Source organism: Channa argus, chromosome 9 (genome assembly GCF_033026475.1).
Source record: "Channa argus isolate prfri chromosome 9, Channa argus male v1.0, whole genome shotgun sequence".
NCBI lineage: Eukaryota > Metazoa > Chordata > Actinopteri > Anabantiformes > Channidae > Channa > Channa argus.
Window position 1 is genome coordinate 5593854 of NC_090205.1, and position 19614 is coordinate 5613467.

Consider the following 19614-nt stretch of genomic DNA (forward strand, 5'->3'; position numbering starts at 1 on the left):
CCCCTCGCCTCCCCCCCTCCCCCCCTTCATCATAGCATACGCTCCTGAAATATCCATCTCGCCATATTGATACAGGCATGCACGCACACGCTTGTTTATCCTGCTGGGACACTCACACACACATAAACATGATTAAGCAGAGAGGTTAGAGGTCAAGGGGAAGCCGGAGGTCCCTTCGTCAAGTAAAGACAGAGCTGGAGACAAAGAGGAACCAAATGTTATAACACAGAACACGTGTTTCAGCTATCAGATGAAACTCTCTCCCACTTGCTCTCGCTGTGGATCAGCTTTCAGTCTCCAGACAGCAGCTGTCTGTGGAGAGGAAAAACTTGGACTGAGATGTCAGACGTGGAATGTGTGAGTGTGTGAGGAGACCCGTGTCGGTTAGGTACTTAGAGCTTCAGCCTTCACTGTAACCGGTGTTGTGCATGAGCATGTTACAATATCATTAAATAAATTAATTTTCTTCGGCGAGTGATGAGCTGAATGTTTGCAACAGAAGAACGTGGGCATCCTTCACGTGAAGGTAAAGGCTTCGTTCCCTTGGTGTGTCCCTAAACTCTGGGCCACCAGGTCTCCATCGTCCTCCTTCAACACCATCATTCACTCCATGCATCTGCGAGGCTTTCAGGGACCACACAGAGGGTAGATCAGTTGCATCTCCAAACCACTGACGAAGTCGCCAAGCTAATACGGCCCTAAACTACATGTAAAACAAAATCCAAATTTTTTTTATGGCGATAAATTTGAATCACAGCAAAATGCCAGCATGGTGGTGCATTTGCATACATACATGTGATGTGGGCATCTCACAAAAAAACGAAGGAAAAAGGCGTCTGAGAAGATTTCATTAGAAAAAACAAGTTTCCCGTTACTTGGAAATGCTTCAGTGACCAATCAGATGTGAATCAAACATTTGTACCAACAACGGTTGGAAACATGGATGGAATTTGTTCCCCCACCTCAAGGAGGAGATCACAGCAGATGTTAGACCAACAAACGTCGCAAAGGCCTTTAATTCAGGGGTTTGTTTGACAGTGGTTCTACTTAAAAGCTGGGACAAACTGACAGAGTCAGTGGCATTTGGCTGAGCCAAAATTGCATGCAGCAATGCAAGAGGGTTTCTGAAAAGCCCATTCACTGTTTGTTTGCATACGGAAACTATCAGAGCATTTCCAATACTGAGATTGACGTGAAATCTCCGGTTGACTCGTCCGTCAAACAAATGGACTTGTTGGGGGAAACGTTGCCACCTTATACAAATCAAAGAACAGTCCCAGAGAGAGCTGTGGTAAGAAACCACCAAGGACAGCTTCCAATTCAGCTGTGCACCTAATCCTGGTTCACACTGACACTGCTGTAATTACCTCTCTCAGGCGTCTAAATAGTGTCAGTGCACAAGTTTTGATTACGACTGACTAGGATTTTTCAGTTCTGTTTTTGAAAGATAAGGCTGCTTATTTTCTGTATTTCTTGTCAACAAATCTCGTAAAAAAAGAGTCAAAAGAGAAAAAGACGTTTACTCACTGTAAACGTGTGAATCCAGAACCTCATTTTTCTCATTTCTAACAGCAAGTCACATCGCTGCCCCGGGTGACATGTTTCTTCAGATGATTTAAGCAACGTGATGCCTGTTTTAATATTTTTCATTTCGGATCAGATTTGGATCAGATCTATTCATCAACTACAGTGCTGTGTTTCTGATTATACACTAATTTCTGAGCTCTAGGTGGTGTTTTTTCCATATTCTATACTAATTAAAGCCTCTCACAATACCACATGGACAGAAATAATTTATTGTCTCCAAAAAAAACAAAAAAAAACCACCTTTGTCTCAAACATTTTGTGTACATGTAAGAACACATTTAAGGAGTCATGGTAAATGGTAAATATACTGTATGTCCCTTTTGTACCGTACTGGCTTTACGCTGTTTCTCTTCCACACACACTCATGGGGGAGCTGCTAACTTAGGGTTCAGTGTTTTGCTCAAGGACACTTTGACATTTGACAGGAGGAGCCGGGAATCAAACCAACCACCCTGGGACTAGTGGACGACTGCTCTACCTCTTGTATGCATTTTACCACAAACCGATTCGGGATACATTCAGGAAAATGGAAAGACAGATATTATGCTTTTTGTTTTTTGTATTTTTAGTTGTACCATAACTGGAATATTAGGTGTCCATATTAAAGATGTAAAAACATGAGTTGAACATATGTAGAAGAAATAAGACAAAAACTAAATCCTATATCAAGAGTTTCCAGAGGCTCCCGGAGACGTTTTCTGGACTCTTCTAACCTTTCCCTGACAGTCCGATGTATGAACCTCATCGGTCCGTAAACTGATGTGCATTCTGCACAAACACAAGCCTTACAGTGTGGCCCACCTGCTCTTGTAATATGTCTATGACTCGGGTTAGAGAAGCCTTCTCTGCTCAGCCCACCGGCAGGATTCCACAAGCTTGCTGATAAGGAAAAAGTCAACTCAGGAACTAACACAAACATTTTAAATACTATGTAAAGGCCTATTTTAACCAAGCAGGCCCCAACACCACTTGTTCCCCCAATGAGTTTACATTTGAGTACTCGTCGATACCGAGTACCAATACAAGCACTAAAGTGTTTTACTTCTAGTATGAATTGATGACCTGTAAAATCCTCATCAATTCACTGCAGTTAAGCAAATCCAGATGGAACGGAAATTTCTGCGTGTTCTTCTGTTTAATAAACGGAACGACTTTTGCTGAAAAGAGCAAATAGTAATAGTAATAAGTATTAATGCAGGGTGAGATCCCGGATGGAGAAGCGTGGAAAACATGGAATGTAGAGTCTACACAGGAATATGAAGGTAAAATAACTTTTTCAAACAAAGTGAATTTCAGGTAATGTTGCTGTTGTTGATGTCAGTCGCAAATTTCAAACAAATTAAATTCTAGCAAAAGATGAGGATGACGTTTAGTAACTAGATCTTCAGACTTTAGCACAGCAAAGCTTTCACTACTCTCTACCTGCAGAACGTGATATCGAGTGGAGTTTAATAGAAGGTTTACAAATGAGAGTAGAAGTACACATGATCATTTTGCAGCATCCCTACTTAAGAAAAACAAGGAGTTTTAAAGGCCAACATATCCAACAGTATCTTGGGGATTTTGCAGTCAAGAGTATCATGTTTTTGAAAAGAACAGTGTTAAAGCGATCATGAATTCGAAGCATTGCAAAGTGACACTTGATCTTAAGTATTTGAGGAGACATTGTTGGAAGTAAAACTGATCCTAATCACTAGAGTTGGCTGCCGGGGCCTCCAGGGCTGCGAATCTGATGAGAGGAAACAGGTTGCAAGATAAGATGAGCACATCATCTAACTCTACCTGTCTACAGGCAGGATGAGAACATGCTGCCTTCGTCTTTGTAGCAGGGTTGTTGTAATGAGCATCCTTGGAAGAGGAACAGTGAGGCTGAATTCTCTGATCGTGGATGAGAAGCCCCGAAGATTAGACGAGAATTGAACCCTGAACTGAGGAATATTAAGGATCAACGTTTCCACTCTCTGTCTCTCTGTTCTATTAATACTCCACGGTGAGCCAGGTTCTGTTCGCTCAATTACAGCCTGAAACAATGTGTGTGTGTGTGTGTGTGTGTGTGTAGCCTCCTCTAAGGATGAATGAGCTTTAATCAGCGCTTGGTTCAAAGACGTCAAGAGGAGAATAATGTCTTGTTAGGAGAAGGTAGATCCACTACCAAACAGAAAAAAAAGAAAGCACTTTAAAAAAAAAAGAACAAAAAAACCCAATAAAAGGAAAAGTATTGTGATTCAGCTGCTTCACTCATTCCGTCCGCATGGAAACTATTAACAGAACGGTGGAAATGAATGAAATTCACAACCCTCCTGCAAAGAGCTACTTGTGGTAATACTGGAGTGTTTTCCTGTATGTGACACACACACACACACACACTGACTCAGTCCAAACCACAGCATACTAAATCCTCATATGCCTGCAAGGTTTAAAGTTTTAGCCTGAACTGAAGTTAAAGTGAGGACAAGAAGCACTCAGTAAACCAGGAAGCATGCGACTTTATAAGCCTCAACATAAAACAGACAAACTGCTGCGGGAAGTGAATTCACCTTCCAGAGGAGACAAACCACCGAAACAAGAATCACGTTGTTGTTGTTGTTGTTGTTGTTGTGGTTGTGGTTCATGCTCATGTTGTGCACGTGCGGCTCACATTTTATTAAAGTCCGACAGTGTTCACTTCTGAGGCAGATACAAGTCACTTACAGTGACGTCGCTGCCTTCATCAGTGGCAAAGCAATGGCTTTCTGTGATTGGTCACTTTATTACACACCCACGTCTGACACAGAAAGACAGAAGATGATGGTTGGTTGGCCCCATCTAGGAATACGCTCCTGACGTAGGATGTTGTTTCTAATCGGCTTTCTGCAACTGAGCGTGTGCGTAACAAAAGATGGCAGACAGAAACACAAATCAAATTCTGCATGAAGTCTGACAGTTTATCTGACACGAAGTGCCTCGTAGAAACCTAAAAAAAAAAATCACTTTCCCCTGTGGATGATTTAAGCTCAGAAAGTTCTCCTAGTGGATCAGCTGTGTGTTTTTTCCTGCCCCTCCCCCTTAGGTGTCACTCTTTTCTGCAACACGCGCACAAACAGAAAAGTGAGAAAGCAGTGTTTTCTGTCAATACAGTTAAAAACTGTGCACTGCGCATCCAAAATGAATGAGGTGGAGGAGAAATCAATTTCCAGGTTTCTTAAGTGCATGTAAACCCTGTTCCCCGAGAAAGCTGATTTCTCTGAGTACCCCGGTTACTTAAGGGCCTACAAACCCAGTGGAGGTCCGACTGAGTAGGACTGGAGCCATGATTACAGACACGTGACCCTGAGACTAATGGAAAGTGCTGCATGTCTGAACGTGGCTCACAAACATCACTGTAAACCATTAACATTTAAGTAATGGATCTAACATCACAATCATTTGTGTAATGTTCTAGAAGCAACAATTCACAGCCACCTGAACAAAACACATGCGAGCAGACAGTCTAAAAACGTTCCAACTGAAATGATCTCTCTCTAGGAAACAGCACAGCTTCGGCGGTTCATTTTATTTCAATTACTCCTAATAGTTAAAATCTGAGCATAAATATGACTTCATGTATTAATGAAAGGCTGCGTGGTAGCTATTAATAAAACTAAGTTCTCTTGCCCACTTCAAACGGTGTTTTCTGATGCTCCTCTTCACCTCAGGGGAACAAGAAACGATTCCTGAAGCTGTCAGCTCACAGACTGATGTCCTGCTTAATAAAAACAGCATTATGATGAACTGGAAACAGACAGACCCGGATTCCCACCAAATCCCCTTGGATTTGTGAGACACGCAAGTTGGAATGTGACTGTAAATTAGGAGCTCGGTGTGCCGGCCGCTGAAGCAGCGCTCTCCTGGGACTGAAAGAGAATATTTGCTGTGGAATATTTGCTGGGATTGAGTATTGTGCTTACAGCCCTTAATTGTGTTCATATAACCATTAAAGTGTTTCGAGCTAAACTCTCCATCCATCAGTCCAGGAACACGAATGTCATGATGACCATTTTTCTTCTCCTTCTGGATGTAAATGTATTAGAAAAGTTGTGTTCTGCCAGTTAAAAAACACTAGTTAGACATAAAATCCCTTCACTTCAAGCTTTTGTCCGTTGAGATCCCATTTGACTAAGAACACAAGCTTTTCCTATATCTCGTTCGCTCTCTCTTGCTCTTTGCCACACACACACACACACACACACACACACACACACACACAGAGTAGTTTCCTTGTTTACTAAGAGCAGCCAATAAAATGTTTTACTGCTGTGTAGTACAGGATAAGAGGCTAATTACTAACTGCAGTAAACTAAGGACATGGAGAAGCAGCAAACGAGACCAAACTATACCCAACTGTAAACAGGTCAGAGGGGATGATCGACAACATGATGCCAGGCCGTGTATAGCTGGATTTATCATCCTCAGGTTCATTTCCAGTGACTGTAGTGGTTTCTCTTCACTATGAGATATTGTTGTTTCAGTGTCTGTTCTTTTTTTGTTTTGTGATCTGATTCTGCATTAGAATAACAGGGAGCAGTCAATATACCCAAAGCAAATGTAATTATACTAGCAAATTCAAAAAAATTCAAAATCACAGCATCAATGTTTTAAATGAAAACGAAATATAAGGTTAAGTTACTTATCTTATGGTAGGATCATTTTTGTGTTTTGGACTGAAAGAGTGATGGCAGATTATAAAATATTCATAAAGCCAAAGATTACTAGACCATAGGCATTTTAGCCATATTAATGTTAAGTTGATTTAAACTGTTGTGTGGAACACGTCCATGGATGCAGCACCAACTGCAGCATGAATTGAAGCATGTGCAGGAAGTGGTTCTGATGCAGAGTCAAATGGAGTCAGTACGTTCAGTCAAGTGTGAACCGGACGTGATGCGGCGCAAATATGACCGTTTTCTTCAGCTGTTTCATGCAAGTTGCTGCATTAAATGCAGTCTGTCAGAACAAAGCTTTATCGAGAAAATCATTTGATTAGAACAATTACTAATCATGAACATCGTTAGGCACAGGGTCAGTGGTCCATCCTCAGCTCCGCCTGGTCTTGTGTCCACGCGTCCTCAGACAAAACCTCCAGGTTTGTATGATAATTTCCCCATTGGGATCAACAAATTTTATTAGAATTTTTATTCTGAATCCTGTGAAGTCAAGTTGGTTTAGAGTGGGCAAGCTGGCCGAAAGAGTAGAAATATTTTAATGAAAATTAGTGAGATACGTCTTGTTATTTCTCACACACACACACACACACACACACACTGCTTTAGACAGGAACTAACGTGTGCAACTCAAACCTCTGAAACGTTTACTGATGTTGTTTTGTGGCCAAGATGCCAGCAAACGTATCTCTGTCCTAGTCGGCAACAGCCAGGTTCGTCACAACCAGTTCATGTACACTGCTTCTAGCAATTTCTGCTAGTGTGTACAGTGTATATAAAACAAGCACATGTCCCATCACAGTTAAAAAGAGCCCAAAACGATTTCTTTACACAAACCCATCAAGAATCCAATCTACAATAAAAACCCTAAGCACAGAAAAGCAGCAGAGCCTCACACCTGCCAATTATGGAAATGATTAATCTTAATTTGCCAAGTTCTCCTATCAATTGATCAATCAAGCGAAAAGCGCTTGAGGGGTAAAACACAGGTGACGTGATGTGGCTCTGCTTTAAAAAAAGAGTGAGACAAAGGAATCAATAAGGGATGAAGAGAGCTCAGTAACGCGGTGGACCGGTCTGATTGACTCTCTCTGGATTCTTATCTGCTCTCTGACAGCTCAGCCAGCCACAGGGGAGCCACACACTTGAACGAAGGGTAGTGAGTAATTACTCTGGGTCAAGGATACTGGTGAGCTCTGTGGAGCTGCTATTAGGTGTGTGTGTGTGTGTGTGTGTGTGTTGACAGCCTCACTCAGGCTGTTAGTGGTCAAGCATGGACAGCAGGGATGTCTAGGTAACAAAGAAATGGGGTCATTTCAACTACAGAAACAGGGAGTGGAGGCGTCAGAGGCCTGTCCAGGGGCCAGTTCAAACAGGAAAGACACCACGTGTGAATATGACCATGTGATTCAGTGATCCGATATCAGCCCATGATGGAGTTTAGTATATTGGCCTTTTACCATCTAGAAGGTGGAGTATCAATCACCCGGGCTGATTCGGTGGGCTCCTATCTTGTGCTATATTCTGCCCAAAGTTTATAGTCACGGTCACAAAAACGAGCGTGGAAGTACAATTTCCTTAGCATTAGCTTAGCTACGGCCACTAGATTCCACGGTATAACCACAGCACCTGACTTTTTTACATAATACAACAAAGACCAAACCAAAGAACAGAGCCACGAGTTTTCTCCCACTGTCTCGATGACTGGTTACAAGACGGAAGCCACGTGATGCTAAGTTTTGGACAGAGTTTGAAACATCAGCATAGTCGTATCATTTATGGACATTTTTCTAAGAAATCAGCTTCGGTCACTTCCGTTTGTTGTATTTGCAAAATATTCAGTTAAATACTCAAAAAGCAAAAGTCTTATTTATTTAAAATTATTCATGGAAGGGAACCAACAATTCCGTCCACATCTGTATATCTGATAAAGGTAAAGTACATCCGAACACCTTTGTGGATAAACCAAAAGTGGCACCGTTTTGTGTTGCTTGAGTTGTTTTTAATATTTATTGTTTATATATTATGAACTTGCTGTTGTTCGTTCTTGTTTGTATGTTAAAGGATTCAGATTACAAAACTCCATAAGACGTGTGTGTTTTTAGACAATAAAATAGGTGAAACTCGATTTGTTAAGGGAAGAAAAACTCATTTTGACAACGTACATAGTTAGATTTTTAAATTCCATTTTGCTTAACAGTCTATTTGTGTTTTTTAACAGCCTCGTGCTTCTCTGTCAATCAGGATAAAAGCTTCCTGTCTCTTGTCTCTCACGCACACAAAGACAAACGCAAACACCTGCCCACAGCAGTTAATAACATCAGGCTCTATCGGCGAGCGCCGCTAATCAGCTAGCAACACACACACTCACATACATGTCTGTAAAATGTCTTTGTGATTGATTGTAGCCAAAACGGATGCTCATTGCACACACACACAAACACACACACACATGGACACATGCACACACCATATGGCTGCAGCTGTCCAAAGACTAGAAAGCTTTTAAAGAAGGGGGAGACAAAAGAAGGAGGAGGAGTGGAAATCCTTTCTTTGGATTTATCTATTTAACACTCTTTCTTGCTCTCTCTCTCTCTCTCTCTCTCTCTCTCTCGTTTGTCCCCTGGTGGGTAATAAGGGCTAATCCACTTAAGCTGCCTCTCTCTCTCTGTTGCTGTCTGTCACCCCAACATCCCACAGACACACACACATAAACACACTTCATTCCTCACACCCATCTGCCACTGCTCTGGACATTGGGTGTGTGTGGAAGACAAAAGAGAGAGAGAGAGAGAGAGAGAGTGGAGGAGGAGGGAGGGAGGGAGGAAGGGAGGGAATCCCTGCCTCTCTCCTCAGCAGCATCTTATTGTTCCTGGTGACAGCAGGGGCGAGAGACCATATCTGTCTCTGTCTCCCTCTCCCCCACACAAACACTCATCAATAATAAATGTGCAGCCCCTCCAGGTCTCCTCACCCTGCACACATCTCCGTTACCCTAACTGCTTCCAAGGAGAGAGGAAACAAGTAAATCTAGACAGGTCCACGAAGGCACCACCACTGGATATGCTGTCAGTCAGTTTAATTATACGTGGAGCTTCTATTCGCCTTTACAGTACATACACACACACACACACATACACTAACACACACAATAATCACAATAATGACAGGGTGCACACTGATCACCGTCAGCAAAGCCCTTTTTCTTCTTTTCTCCGCTGTATGTTTGGATATGTTTCACATCTGCACTTTTATTGTGTTTATGCTGTGCTCAGATCAGACAAACCACAGTGTAACTGCACTTCACTGCTCTGACACACGATGCACGATGCATGTTTACATTGGCACCAAGAACAAATACAGATCCACTACATTTAACGGGATGGTGAATCAGAACGAATCAAATTCAAAACTTCAGATCATCAGATCAGATCGGGTCCATCAGCTGCGGCGTCCAATCAGCAACATGGCCTTGTGTTTCGTCGCCCACAGCCCCTCTTGAATCCCTCCTCGCACCTCAGAGCAGAGGTAGAAGCTTCGGGGTGGCCCTAAAAATGGAGGACCCTAATGACTCCATGGTCGAGAGAGGATCGATGAGCGAGGACTGATCGAATAAGGAAACTGGGATGCACGACGAGACTCAAGACTGACACCTCGATTAAAGAAACACAAGGCTCCTTAAATTGGAAATCTGTAAATCTCAAGCAGTTTGAATGGTTGACTCACAAAAAGATGCCATCAAGACAAGTGCAACATTTATCCTGCTAACAAACCCCGTCTGTACCTGATACGGCTTAATCCAAAGACCTTTACAGTTCAAAACGCATTAACCCACAACATCTCCGCACAAGCTGACCATTGTGAAAATGTGACAATGTGAGGTCCTTCAAAGTGATGACTGCAGTTCATTCTCACACTAACCCACACAGCCGACCGACACTGTTAGAGACAATCGGCTGAACGTTTAGCAGCTAGAAATCCACAGGTGGGAGAGACCAAAACCAGAGCTAAAAGAGAGTGATGGGCTTCTAGCACCTTTTAGATTTACAGTTTCAGCAGCCACATACAAAGAGAGGGGGAAGAGACAAGGACTGATTTACAGTTGGGTTTACTCCTTTTGTTGGATTTCATGAAAATTTTAGCTCGCTGTAATCCTGAGGTCCACTGACTCTTTCCAAGGCAGCATTAACACCAACTACAACTCACGCAAAAATACAGAGTATTACTACTTCAGCAGCAGTTTTTTGGTTCATAGGGTGTCATTAAGCACCAGCTCTGGACGTTATTAACCTTTTTATTGGCCCATTATTTGTTCTTCTCAGCACATACATATGGCACAGTAGGTCATTATAATCTACTGGACCTTTGGGGAAACAAACCTTTGGGTTTGGGTTTGAAAAAGGCTCCAGTTTGCTGAAAAAAAGAGGTTAAAAATGACCAAAAACAGCAAAAACAAAATGAAACAGAGACAAATCAAACATCCAATGACCAGAAACACACAAAAACAGAACAATTGACGTGTTATAATACCACAAACAATGACCCAAAGTGAGGGGCCCTTCCCGTCTGTGCCCAGGGACCCATTTTCTCCGGATCCATCCATGCTGATAGCAGGTAGTACAAGGCCTACTGAACCATAATTATGGACATGATAATGACTGATAACTAACTGCATGACAGCAGTGAAATCATATAACAACCCAAAGAAAGCCATCACCTTATGCACGACCCTGTACTGAACTATCCAGTACAATAAAAAAGGAAACGTGCTTTGTAATTATTAAAATAACTGTATTTGTATGTGTCTTATAGTCATATAGTTTCACTAGAAAGAAAACTTTGACCTTTAACAGTGTGTTAAGGTCCCTGGGTTATCTGTGCATCTCCCATGGTCGAAACAGAAATGAACTCGCAGTAGTGGTATCGTAGACGTCTGTATGTGCATAATCAGAGGCATCAGTGTAATTGTTTGCAGCATTAATAGATTTGCACTAGTCCGAGCAGCGTTACTGACAGTGTGATCTCATTAAGCCTTATTGAAATGACTGCATTCATCATTAGCTGTAATCTGCATAAACTCGGCAATTGCTTTAAATGACACCTTCGATGAGATGTAAGGATGTCCAAAACACAGCTGGTGTTTCTGATTATAAATCTCACCCCCCCCCACCACCACCACCACCACCCACACACATATATAAACACACCTCCCTCTGTCTGTCTCTGTTCTGCTTATATTGCAGGTTACTCTGGCTCTAGGCCTAGAGAAAGCAGAGTGTGTGTGTGTGTGTGTGTGTGTGTGTGTGTGTGTGTGTGTGTGTGTGTGTGTGTGTGAATAAGGGTAAGAATGGATTACTACTCATTCATCCATGTATTGCCTCTGTTCACAAACCTCTGAAACTCACTTTTCTTTGCCAGTTTTACCCACAGGCCAATAAGGTAATTCTTTAAAACAGACTCCTGGGAAACACACACCGGGAAGACGCAGTGTCAACAGGAAGTCCCAATTCTTTGATTCGGTTTCTTTTGTGACTGTAATCTGTTGGTCCTGAGGGAATACTAGAGATGCACCAAGCATATCCAGATCATCTGATCCAACTGATCCACAATTTCTTCATTGTCACTATAAAAAATCACCTGTCACGTATCACTTTCATAGGTTCAGTCGTAGAAAAGCAGCTGAGTCAGGATCTGGTGCTTAAGCAATTCCTGGCATCATGTTACCTACTGTATATATGACTGCGCAGTGATGTAAGATTTTTAATTTGAGAAAACAAGAGCATCAGTACTCGCTCAATACTTTGCATTGGCAGTATATGTGCACCCATGTGGATAACTGCACACACATTTGGAAAGGTCCTACCTTTGATCACGGTGCTGGACTTGGCTGGAAATAGATGCATGAAGGATGAAAATGACACTGAGGTTTGGTTGACTTCAAACTTTTAACAGACTGTAGATTCGGGAAGTTCTGAGAATCGCTTGAGCGTTTCGGCTGCCGACTGATGATCCAATGAGCACTTTGAAACATGCTGAAAGGGTGAAATTAAGTTTTCACTCTGCGTGAAATCCTCAGTCACGACTGGCAGCCACATGGCTAGTAATGGCTTTTTTTTGACCATCTGAATCCAGGTCGCAATCTGCTGCTTGAAGTACATTTGTTTCAAATCTCGAAGAAATTCACAGATTGTTTGGTGAAGACATGAATGATGACATCTTTCACTAGAAGCATTATTCTTGTCTTAGTGCAGTGGCAAAGCCAATTTTTCATAAAATAAGATAGAAGTTGATTATTTGCACAGCTTGTCAATTTAATTGTTATTTATTTAGGGACCATGCGAGTGTAAAAATATCTAAATATGTTTACTATTAAACCATGAACATGCTGCTGTGGTGAAGCCCACAACTTATTTAGCATCTGCTCTAAGACATCCTTCAGTTCAGGCTTATTGGTCTCATTTTTCAACAAATGTCATTTAATAGACCCTATTGAGGCTCATTTCAGATTAAAAGATTTTTGAGAAGTTTAGATTAGACTTAAAATCCAAAACACTGCTTATTTTTCTAACAATGGCTCTTTGTGCAGCAACTCTGTGTGAAACTGTTGGTCTCTTTAAAGCCCGAATGGCCTGTGCCAAACCAACATGTGGACAGATGATCCGCTGTGGCGACCCTGAACTCTCAGGATAAGCCCAAAGGACAAACAAATGTTTATTTCTTCACTAAACTTCGCCACGGCTGCAGAAATCGCTCGTTGCTTTCATCAGATTATCTGAGAAAATGAACTTGAATAAACCGCTCGTGCCCACTGCTCACGTACAACTGGGATAACGAATGAAGAGCACACACGCTGCCGTTCAATCTCACAAGAAGAAGCAGCTACGAAAGCCCCAAAGCAGCAGCTGTATGAAGAAAAGCTTGCACGGAAAAAATGCATTAATGTTCTCTTTCCAATGACAAGTTGGGGCTTTGCAGCCAGATTGTATAGACAAGATTTTCAATAAGATGCAGCATTCAGTGCTTTTTTTAGCGCTGCCATTTGTCTGAGGATAGTCTGAGTATGCCAGCATACCTGTTTCCAACAGGACTCCGACCCGAAAGAAATCACTAACGTCTGCTTATAGTGTTATTCTCACAAAATAGGAAAATGCTGCTTCGTGATGCATCTGGCAGCGTAGCAGCATCAGCAGCTATTGACAGACAGCTGGCGTCAGTCGTCTGATAAACACTCAGACACTGCGCTCTGATTGCGTGTGTGTAGGTATGAATGTGCGCGTTGTTACTTCCTGTTTCCGCCTGATAATTTAGGACCCTATTTATAAACTGCTGATTAGCATAACATCGAGCAGCCGCGTTGCCTGCACTTTCCTTTGGCAGTGTGTTTTAAGGCTCCAGCCTGCCGCCTTTGACTTCATATTAATGTTAACGTGTGAGAGTTCTGGGTGTGTAACGTTCATTTAATCTTTCAATCTTCGCTTACTTCGCGTCAAAAACATATTGTCTTATGCACAAAAGTCAAATAACTAAGCTTTTTCTAACACAGCCCTAAATTTAACTCCACCTTCGCCTTCTAGTACAGTTAATGTATAGAAATCACACAGTCTCTGGTGCCGAACGATGGAAAATCTGACGCAGTTGCTCTTTATCATCGTCTGAGATTATGTTTCATTTTTAGTGACTGGTAATGCCGCTGTCAATATGTGTGAGCGCAGGAACTAATAATAAAAAAGAGCAAATGGTGAGCCGTGAGCAAGAATGATTTAATAATCCAGTTGATCAGGTTTCAGTGCGGAGTCACAGCTCAGCTGAAACTGACCTCACTCTTTGGATGTTCTCTCTCCTCCTGCTCCCTCAGTCCTTGTCATCCAGACTTAGCATTTATCCTCCATTTGTTCAGCCTTTCTGCACGATTTGCAGCATCGACTGCCAGGGTAACGGTGTTTGTGAGAGACACAACACACATAAATTCATTTTTCTCCACCGGCCCCTGATGCTACACTTCTCCTGATACATTCCCTGTGTCATCTACAGCCGTATAAAAACAAACGTGACCTGATTTATTCTCTTTCTGAACTGTTTCAGATGTTAAATGATAACTGTAGTCACTGAAGCAAAAAGTTGATGCAATACAAACATCCACAAAACCACCAAAGTAACCCACAAAGCGATTTGTACAGTTCTTGGACTCCACAGGTCTGCAGTGAGAGACACTATCAACAAATGGAGAAGACCAGGAAGAAGGATACTAAACCTTCTCAGAGGTGCAATTCCGCTCTAGTCCTACAGGAGAACATCAGCTGCAACAGGGTTTTGCAGCAAACCAATAATCTCACTCATGACAGTAAAGCCCTGATTCCAGGGGCTTTGGCAATGCTTTTACAATAAAGGAGGCACCTGGACCTCAGATCGGCTCAAAAGGAAAAACATTTGGACCATTACGTTCAGTGTGCAGTTTTTCACACTTGATAACCTTATTGCTTTGATAAATACTAACATCATTTGTGTTTAGTCACATTGCCTTTGCAGCATGTTAGATTCAGTTTGAACAGTATAGTGTGAGGAGGAAATTGGAAGGAGTTTTAATATTTTTCTTCACTGTTATGTGCCGCATTTGTACTGACTCATCCAATGAAACTAAAAAATGATGTTATGTTGGCTGTGTGCAGAGTAGATTGTAAAGAGAAAACTAGGTGCTAAGAGTGTAATTTGAGTTTTCTGATGTGTCTCATCAATGTCGCAAACATCACAAATGTGATTACAGGCACATGTGTAAGGACATATGACAACTTTGTTCTGCACAAGCATGGAGCACAAAAGAGAAGTCGGCATGAGGCTCACATCAGACCACATCACACCTCAAGTCTGAAATCAGCACTGCAAAAAGCAGCTCTGCACAACGGAGAATCCATCCTGGCAGCGAAGGAGAAGTGCGCTGCAAACAAAAGAGAATAAAGTCGCTTTCATTAGAGGAGACAGGCTGCTTCACTCACAGCTTTACAGACACAGAGGTGCATTCATTCTGTGGCTTCAGCTTTCGCTTTTTACCGTTTACTTTTTACATTTTGCTCAAAGGGGGAAAAAAAGCACGATGAAAGACCTGGATTTCATTGGAAACAGCAAAGCAAACTACGTAAATGAAAGCAGCACACTACTGTATGTCTGAGCCCAGACTGTGAGCTGTACTCAGCTTCATACACAAACACATTATGTAACAAGTGAAGCTAATTATTTTAGAAACACAGTATAAAAGTTGTCCTGACAGGGGAAAGTGTCAGCTGTCATGGCCTCCCCACTGGTGTCCCTCAGAGTTTAGATCTCGGCCCACTTCTCTTCTCCAACCAAACCACATCCATGGGATCTATCATCCACCCAAAAAGCCTCTTCACTTCTATGCTGATGATACACAGCTTTTCCTGTCCTTTCAGCAGAATGACTCCACTTTCCCATCATGCATTTCCGCCTGTCTCCAACATCTCAGCTTGGATGAGAGAAAAAAAACCTTGTGTCGCTTTAAGACAGATATGAGTGTATTTACAAAACAACATCAGCATCAACATGGGGTCTTCAGTGATTATTCCTACAAACTCTGGGGGTCATGGATGACGATCAACTGACCTTACTGACCAAATCTCCTCTATCTTTAGGCAGATTATGCAGATTTGCCCTAATTTTAGGAATTTGTAACCCAACTTATCGTACCGTCACTGTTCATATACTCTGAAAACAGAACTCTTCCTCTGCACTTAAATCTATCACCAACAAAAAAACCCAAAGTTTCTTTCTGCTCTTTCTCGCACTTGCATCCCGTGAAATGAAAACCCTTTTGTGATAGGACTTTGCTTTGATGTTTTCTCCTTGACTTAGATTTTTGCTGCCTGGTACCTCAGTTGTAAGACGCTTTGGATAAAAGCATCTGTTAAATGACTAAATGTAAACGTAAATATGTTATTCTGAAATAATTTTGTCATTTTAAAGACAGAACAATTCTGCAATTCCCTAACCACAAAGAAAAAGAAAAACAAGGAAGACATTTTTCCTCACCTATCCCTATCTGAGGAAACTAAAACTTGTCTTCTCTTGGCAGTTTGCTTTTCATGTTTAATGTTTTCTCCCTGACGATACTTTTTTCTTTCTTGTATGTATATTTCTGGTAAGAGACCAGAAACTGTGCTGTGCTGTGAAACTTGCTGCACACTACATGTGATGACATTAGTCTTTCTTCAAATAGGAGTTAAACCATTTTCCAACGGAGAATCATGGTGGACATCCACCTCTGAACCTCTATGAGGTCTCCAAAACAAGTTCTGAGCCTCTGGAAAACCCACTGTTGACTTATATGACATTAGTTGAACACACATATTGTAGCTTTTAGAATAAACGAATGCACATTTACAAATAGACATTTTGCCTTTGAACATTTCCATTTTAGCACCGATGCCACATTGCGACAAGCAGAAAATCTTACACAACCCGTAACTTTTACTATTTCTTTTACTATGTCCACAATAGGCAGCAAGCGTCTGGATCATTGATACAACGAACAAGCGTATCCCTGCATCAAAAGAGTAAATTGGCCCAAAACTTTTTGTTTCAAATTAGAACAGCGTCGATATGCTCTGGCACTAGAATTCACTCATCCAGCTGTTTCACCTTTGGCCAGATTTCAATGCATCAGACTTTTCTGAGCACAGTGTCTCATTGTTTGTGCTGATGAGTCAACTAGAGGATTTCCACGTCCATATGCTGGAACGGGTCCAACTGACAGTTCTCTAATATTATGGGAAAGACGAAGAACAGAAGATCGCACATGGAGCCCTGTCAGTGTCTGGCAGTGTTTTTCAACTACCTTAGCAGGACTGGTTGTACTAAAGTTACTGAAGTGAATTACACTGACAGAGGGAGTGAGTTAGGGTGTGACCCTGTGTGTGTGTGTGTGTGTGTGTGTGTGTGTGTACTTTAACCAACACATCAACAAGATGTCACCAGTTTTCCAAACAGATCATTTTGTATTGTTGGGATCCTTTTCCCCCCATTACTCCCCCTTTTCCTTTACACACACACACACACTTGAATTGTGTGTTTACACATGATTTGGAAAAATGACAACATGACTGAATCGTCTTCAAACACATTTATACATGTTCACACAGCAATGCCGATAAACCTGGGAACGTATTACAGTGACACTCTTTACACATTAGTGTCCATTGTTCTTGTGATGGTTCTATTTCTAAGCTGACAAAGTTATTTCCAATTTGATATTTTCCAATATGGAAAATCAGTGTATTATCCGACTGAAACTGGTGTTTTCCAATTATTAAAAAACTTACATCAATTCTCAAAGTAGCTGCTGATGCATTTTACTGTTGTTGTACCGAGAGATTAATGGAATAATTGTTCCAGATATTGTAAAACTCCAAAATACTATCAGCTCTCAACTTCTACAAAGTGAGGAGGGGGCTTTATTGTCAGGTATTTTATACCTCTGTGAGGCGGATTTTGTGCATGTTGGTCACACAAAATAAGTTAGAGACCAATTAGGAAGTGAAAGTGAAGGATCAACTGATTTTAAGAGGTGACTCAGGGATGAGAACAACTGCCAGTTGCCACCCTTCCTCACTATGATCTGGTACAAGTGTAAGCCCCACACTTTAGGATCTCACACACACACACACACAGGAACACAATGCACTGCATGCTGCACACAGACACACACAGGACCCGCTGAGTTTAGGTCTAGAATCCCAACGGACTGTGGCGCAGACACACGCACCGCTGCTGCACAGATTTCTTGGGAATTGCAGCAGCGGATCTGATGTGAGTCCTCCATGATTCCTCTTGTCTTTTGTGGAGACCATCAACATCAGACACGGGCTCACACAAACACACACACACAAGCGCGCGCGCACCGACACAATTACGCTTTAAATGCCTGTAAAAAAAATAAAAAAATAAACAGATACATAAAATAAAAAAACTACAAAGAGCAGCACGGAGAGCAGAATGGAGCCCTGTGCTGGGCTGAACAGCAACCATCCCCTGCGGGATTCCCGTGTAGCAGTGCCCGTGTGGGAGCACGGAGCAGATGTCTGCTGGTTTTCGGCACATTTGTGCTCGCTCACGCGGCTCCTGGTGACATTACGCGCACCGACGATGCTTCGGTGGCGGATTTTGGTGCTTTGCAGCAGCTCTGCGCGCTCTTCCTACCTGTTTTGTAGAAGGCATCAGTGTCGGGGTCGCTGGGCGCCTCCTCGGCCGCTTCTGCAGGGTTCATATCGGAATCCGGTTCAATACAATCCACCGACAAAAGAAAGACAGCAAGAAAAGCCCTCCACTCCTTAAAATCCTCCCGTCCTTACTCCCTGCATGTCCTCTGTTTGTCGCCCTCTCCCTCCATCTCCTTCTCTAGGCTCCTTTCTTTCTGTCGCCCTCTCGGCTTGTTTGGTCTTTCAGAGCTGGCTTCGTTTCTCTCTATTGTTCCCGGTCCAACCTCCCTCTGCTGCCGTCCGCCAGGGTCTCTCTACCTCCCTCCCTCTCCCCCAGTACATCCCCTCCCTCTGTCGCTCTCCCTCTCTCGCTCTCTTTCTCTCAATTGAATTCAGTGATTCTTATTAGCAGGACGTGATGGGGACGCTGCTAAAGCCCTTACAGATGACTGTCAACGCACACAAATATTAGTAAAACCACACAAATAGACAAAATCACCACGAAGGGTTAAAAAAGGACCTAAAAACAGCCACTTGACAACCAAAAATAGATATAAAGAGACGACAAACTGTTGCAAATGAGCAATAAAGAGACAGATTAACACATGAAATAGTCACAAAGAGACCAACATGGCCAATAGGAGACAATGGACTCTACAGTAAATAAATAAACACAAATTGGCTAAAAATCACCAAAAAGACACACAAAACAACAACTGGTAAAAAAAATTACCAAAAGGAAATTAAAACAAATACCATAAGCCGGTGAAAGTGAATTAAAATAGTCACAAAATAACCACAAGCTGTTAACTAAGGGTAGTAAATAACCATGTGGACACATTAAAAAGACACCAAATGAGCAAAAAGACATAAATATTATTAATAATACCAATAACAAAGTAAACATTTTAAACAGACGATACAAGAGAAATAACGAAATATTTAAACAAATTACCCAAAGGAGCTAAAAGATAACTGCAAGCTGTTGAACAATAACAATGACAAATGACAATCAAAACTAGACACAGTTAACAGTGAACTACTGAAAATGACCACAAAGAGACACATGACCACAAGACAAACAAAATGACCACAAACTTTTGAAAATTGCCATAAAGGGACACGTGTCTACAATTAATACA

At 41.9% G+C, this 19614-nt stretch overlaps 1 protein-coding gene across 4 annotated transcripts in view; it reads right to left on the reverse strand.

Annotated features, from left to right (window-relative positions):
- Nucleotides 1–18781, reverse strand: part of kalrna (kalirin RhoGEF kinase a) — a 119739-nt gene extending 100958 nt beyond the window's left edge. For 3 of the 4 annotated variants that reach the window (XM_067515396.1, XM_067515395.1, XM_067515400.1), the window contains exon 1: nt 18474–18781. In XM_067515396.1, coding sequence (XP_067371497.1) covers nt 18474–18540 — 67 coding nt within the window. In that variant the 5' untranslated portion in view covers nt 18541–18781. The remainder of the gene's footprint in view (nt 1–18473) is intronic. The other variant, XM_067515398.1, reaches the window with a different exon arrangement.
- Between the last annotated feature and the right edge of the window lie 833 nt (nt 18782–19614).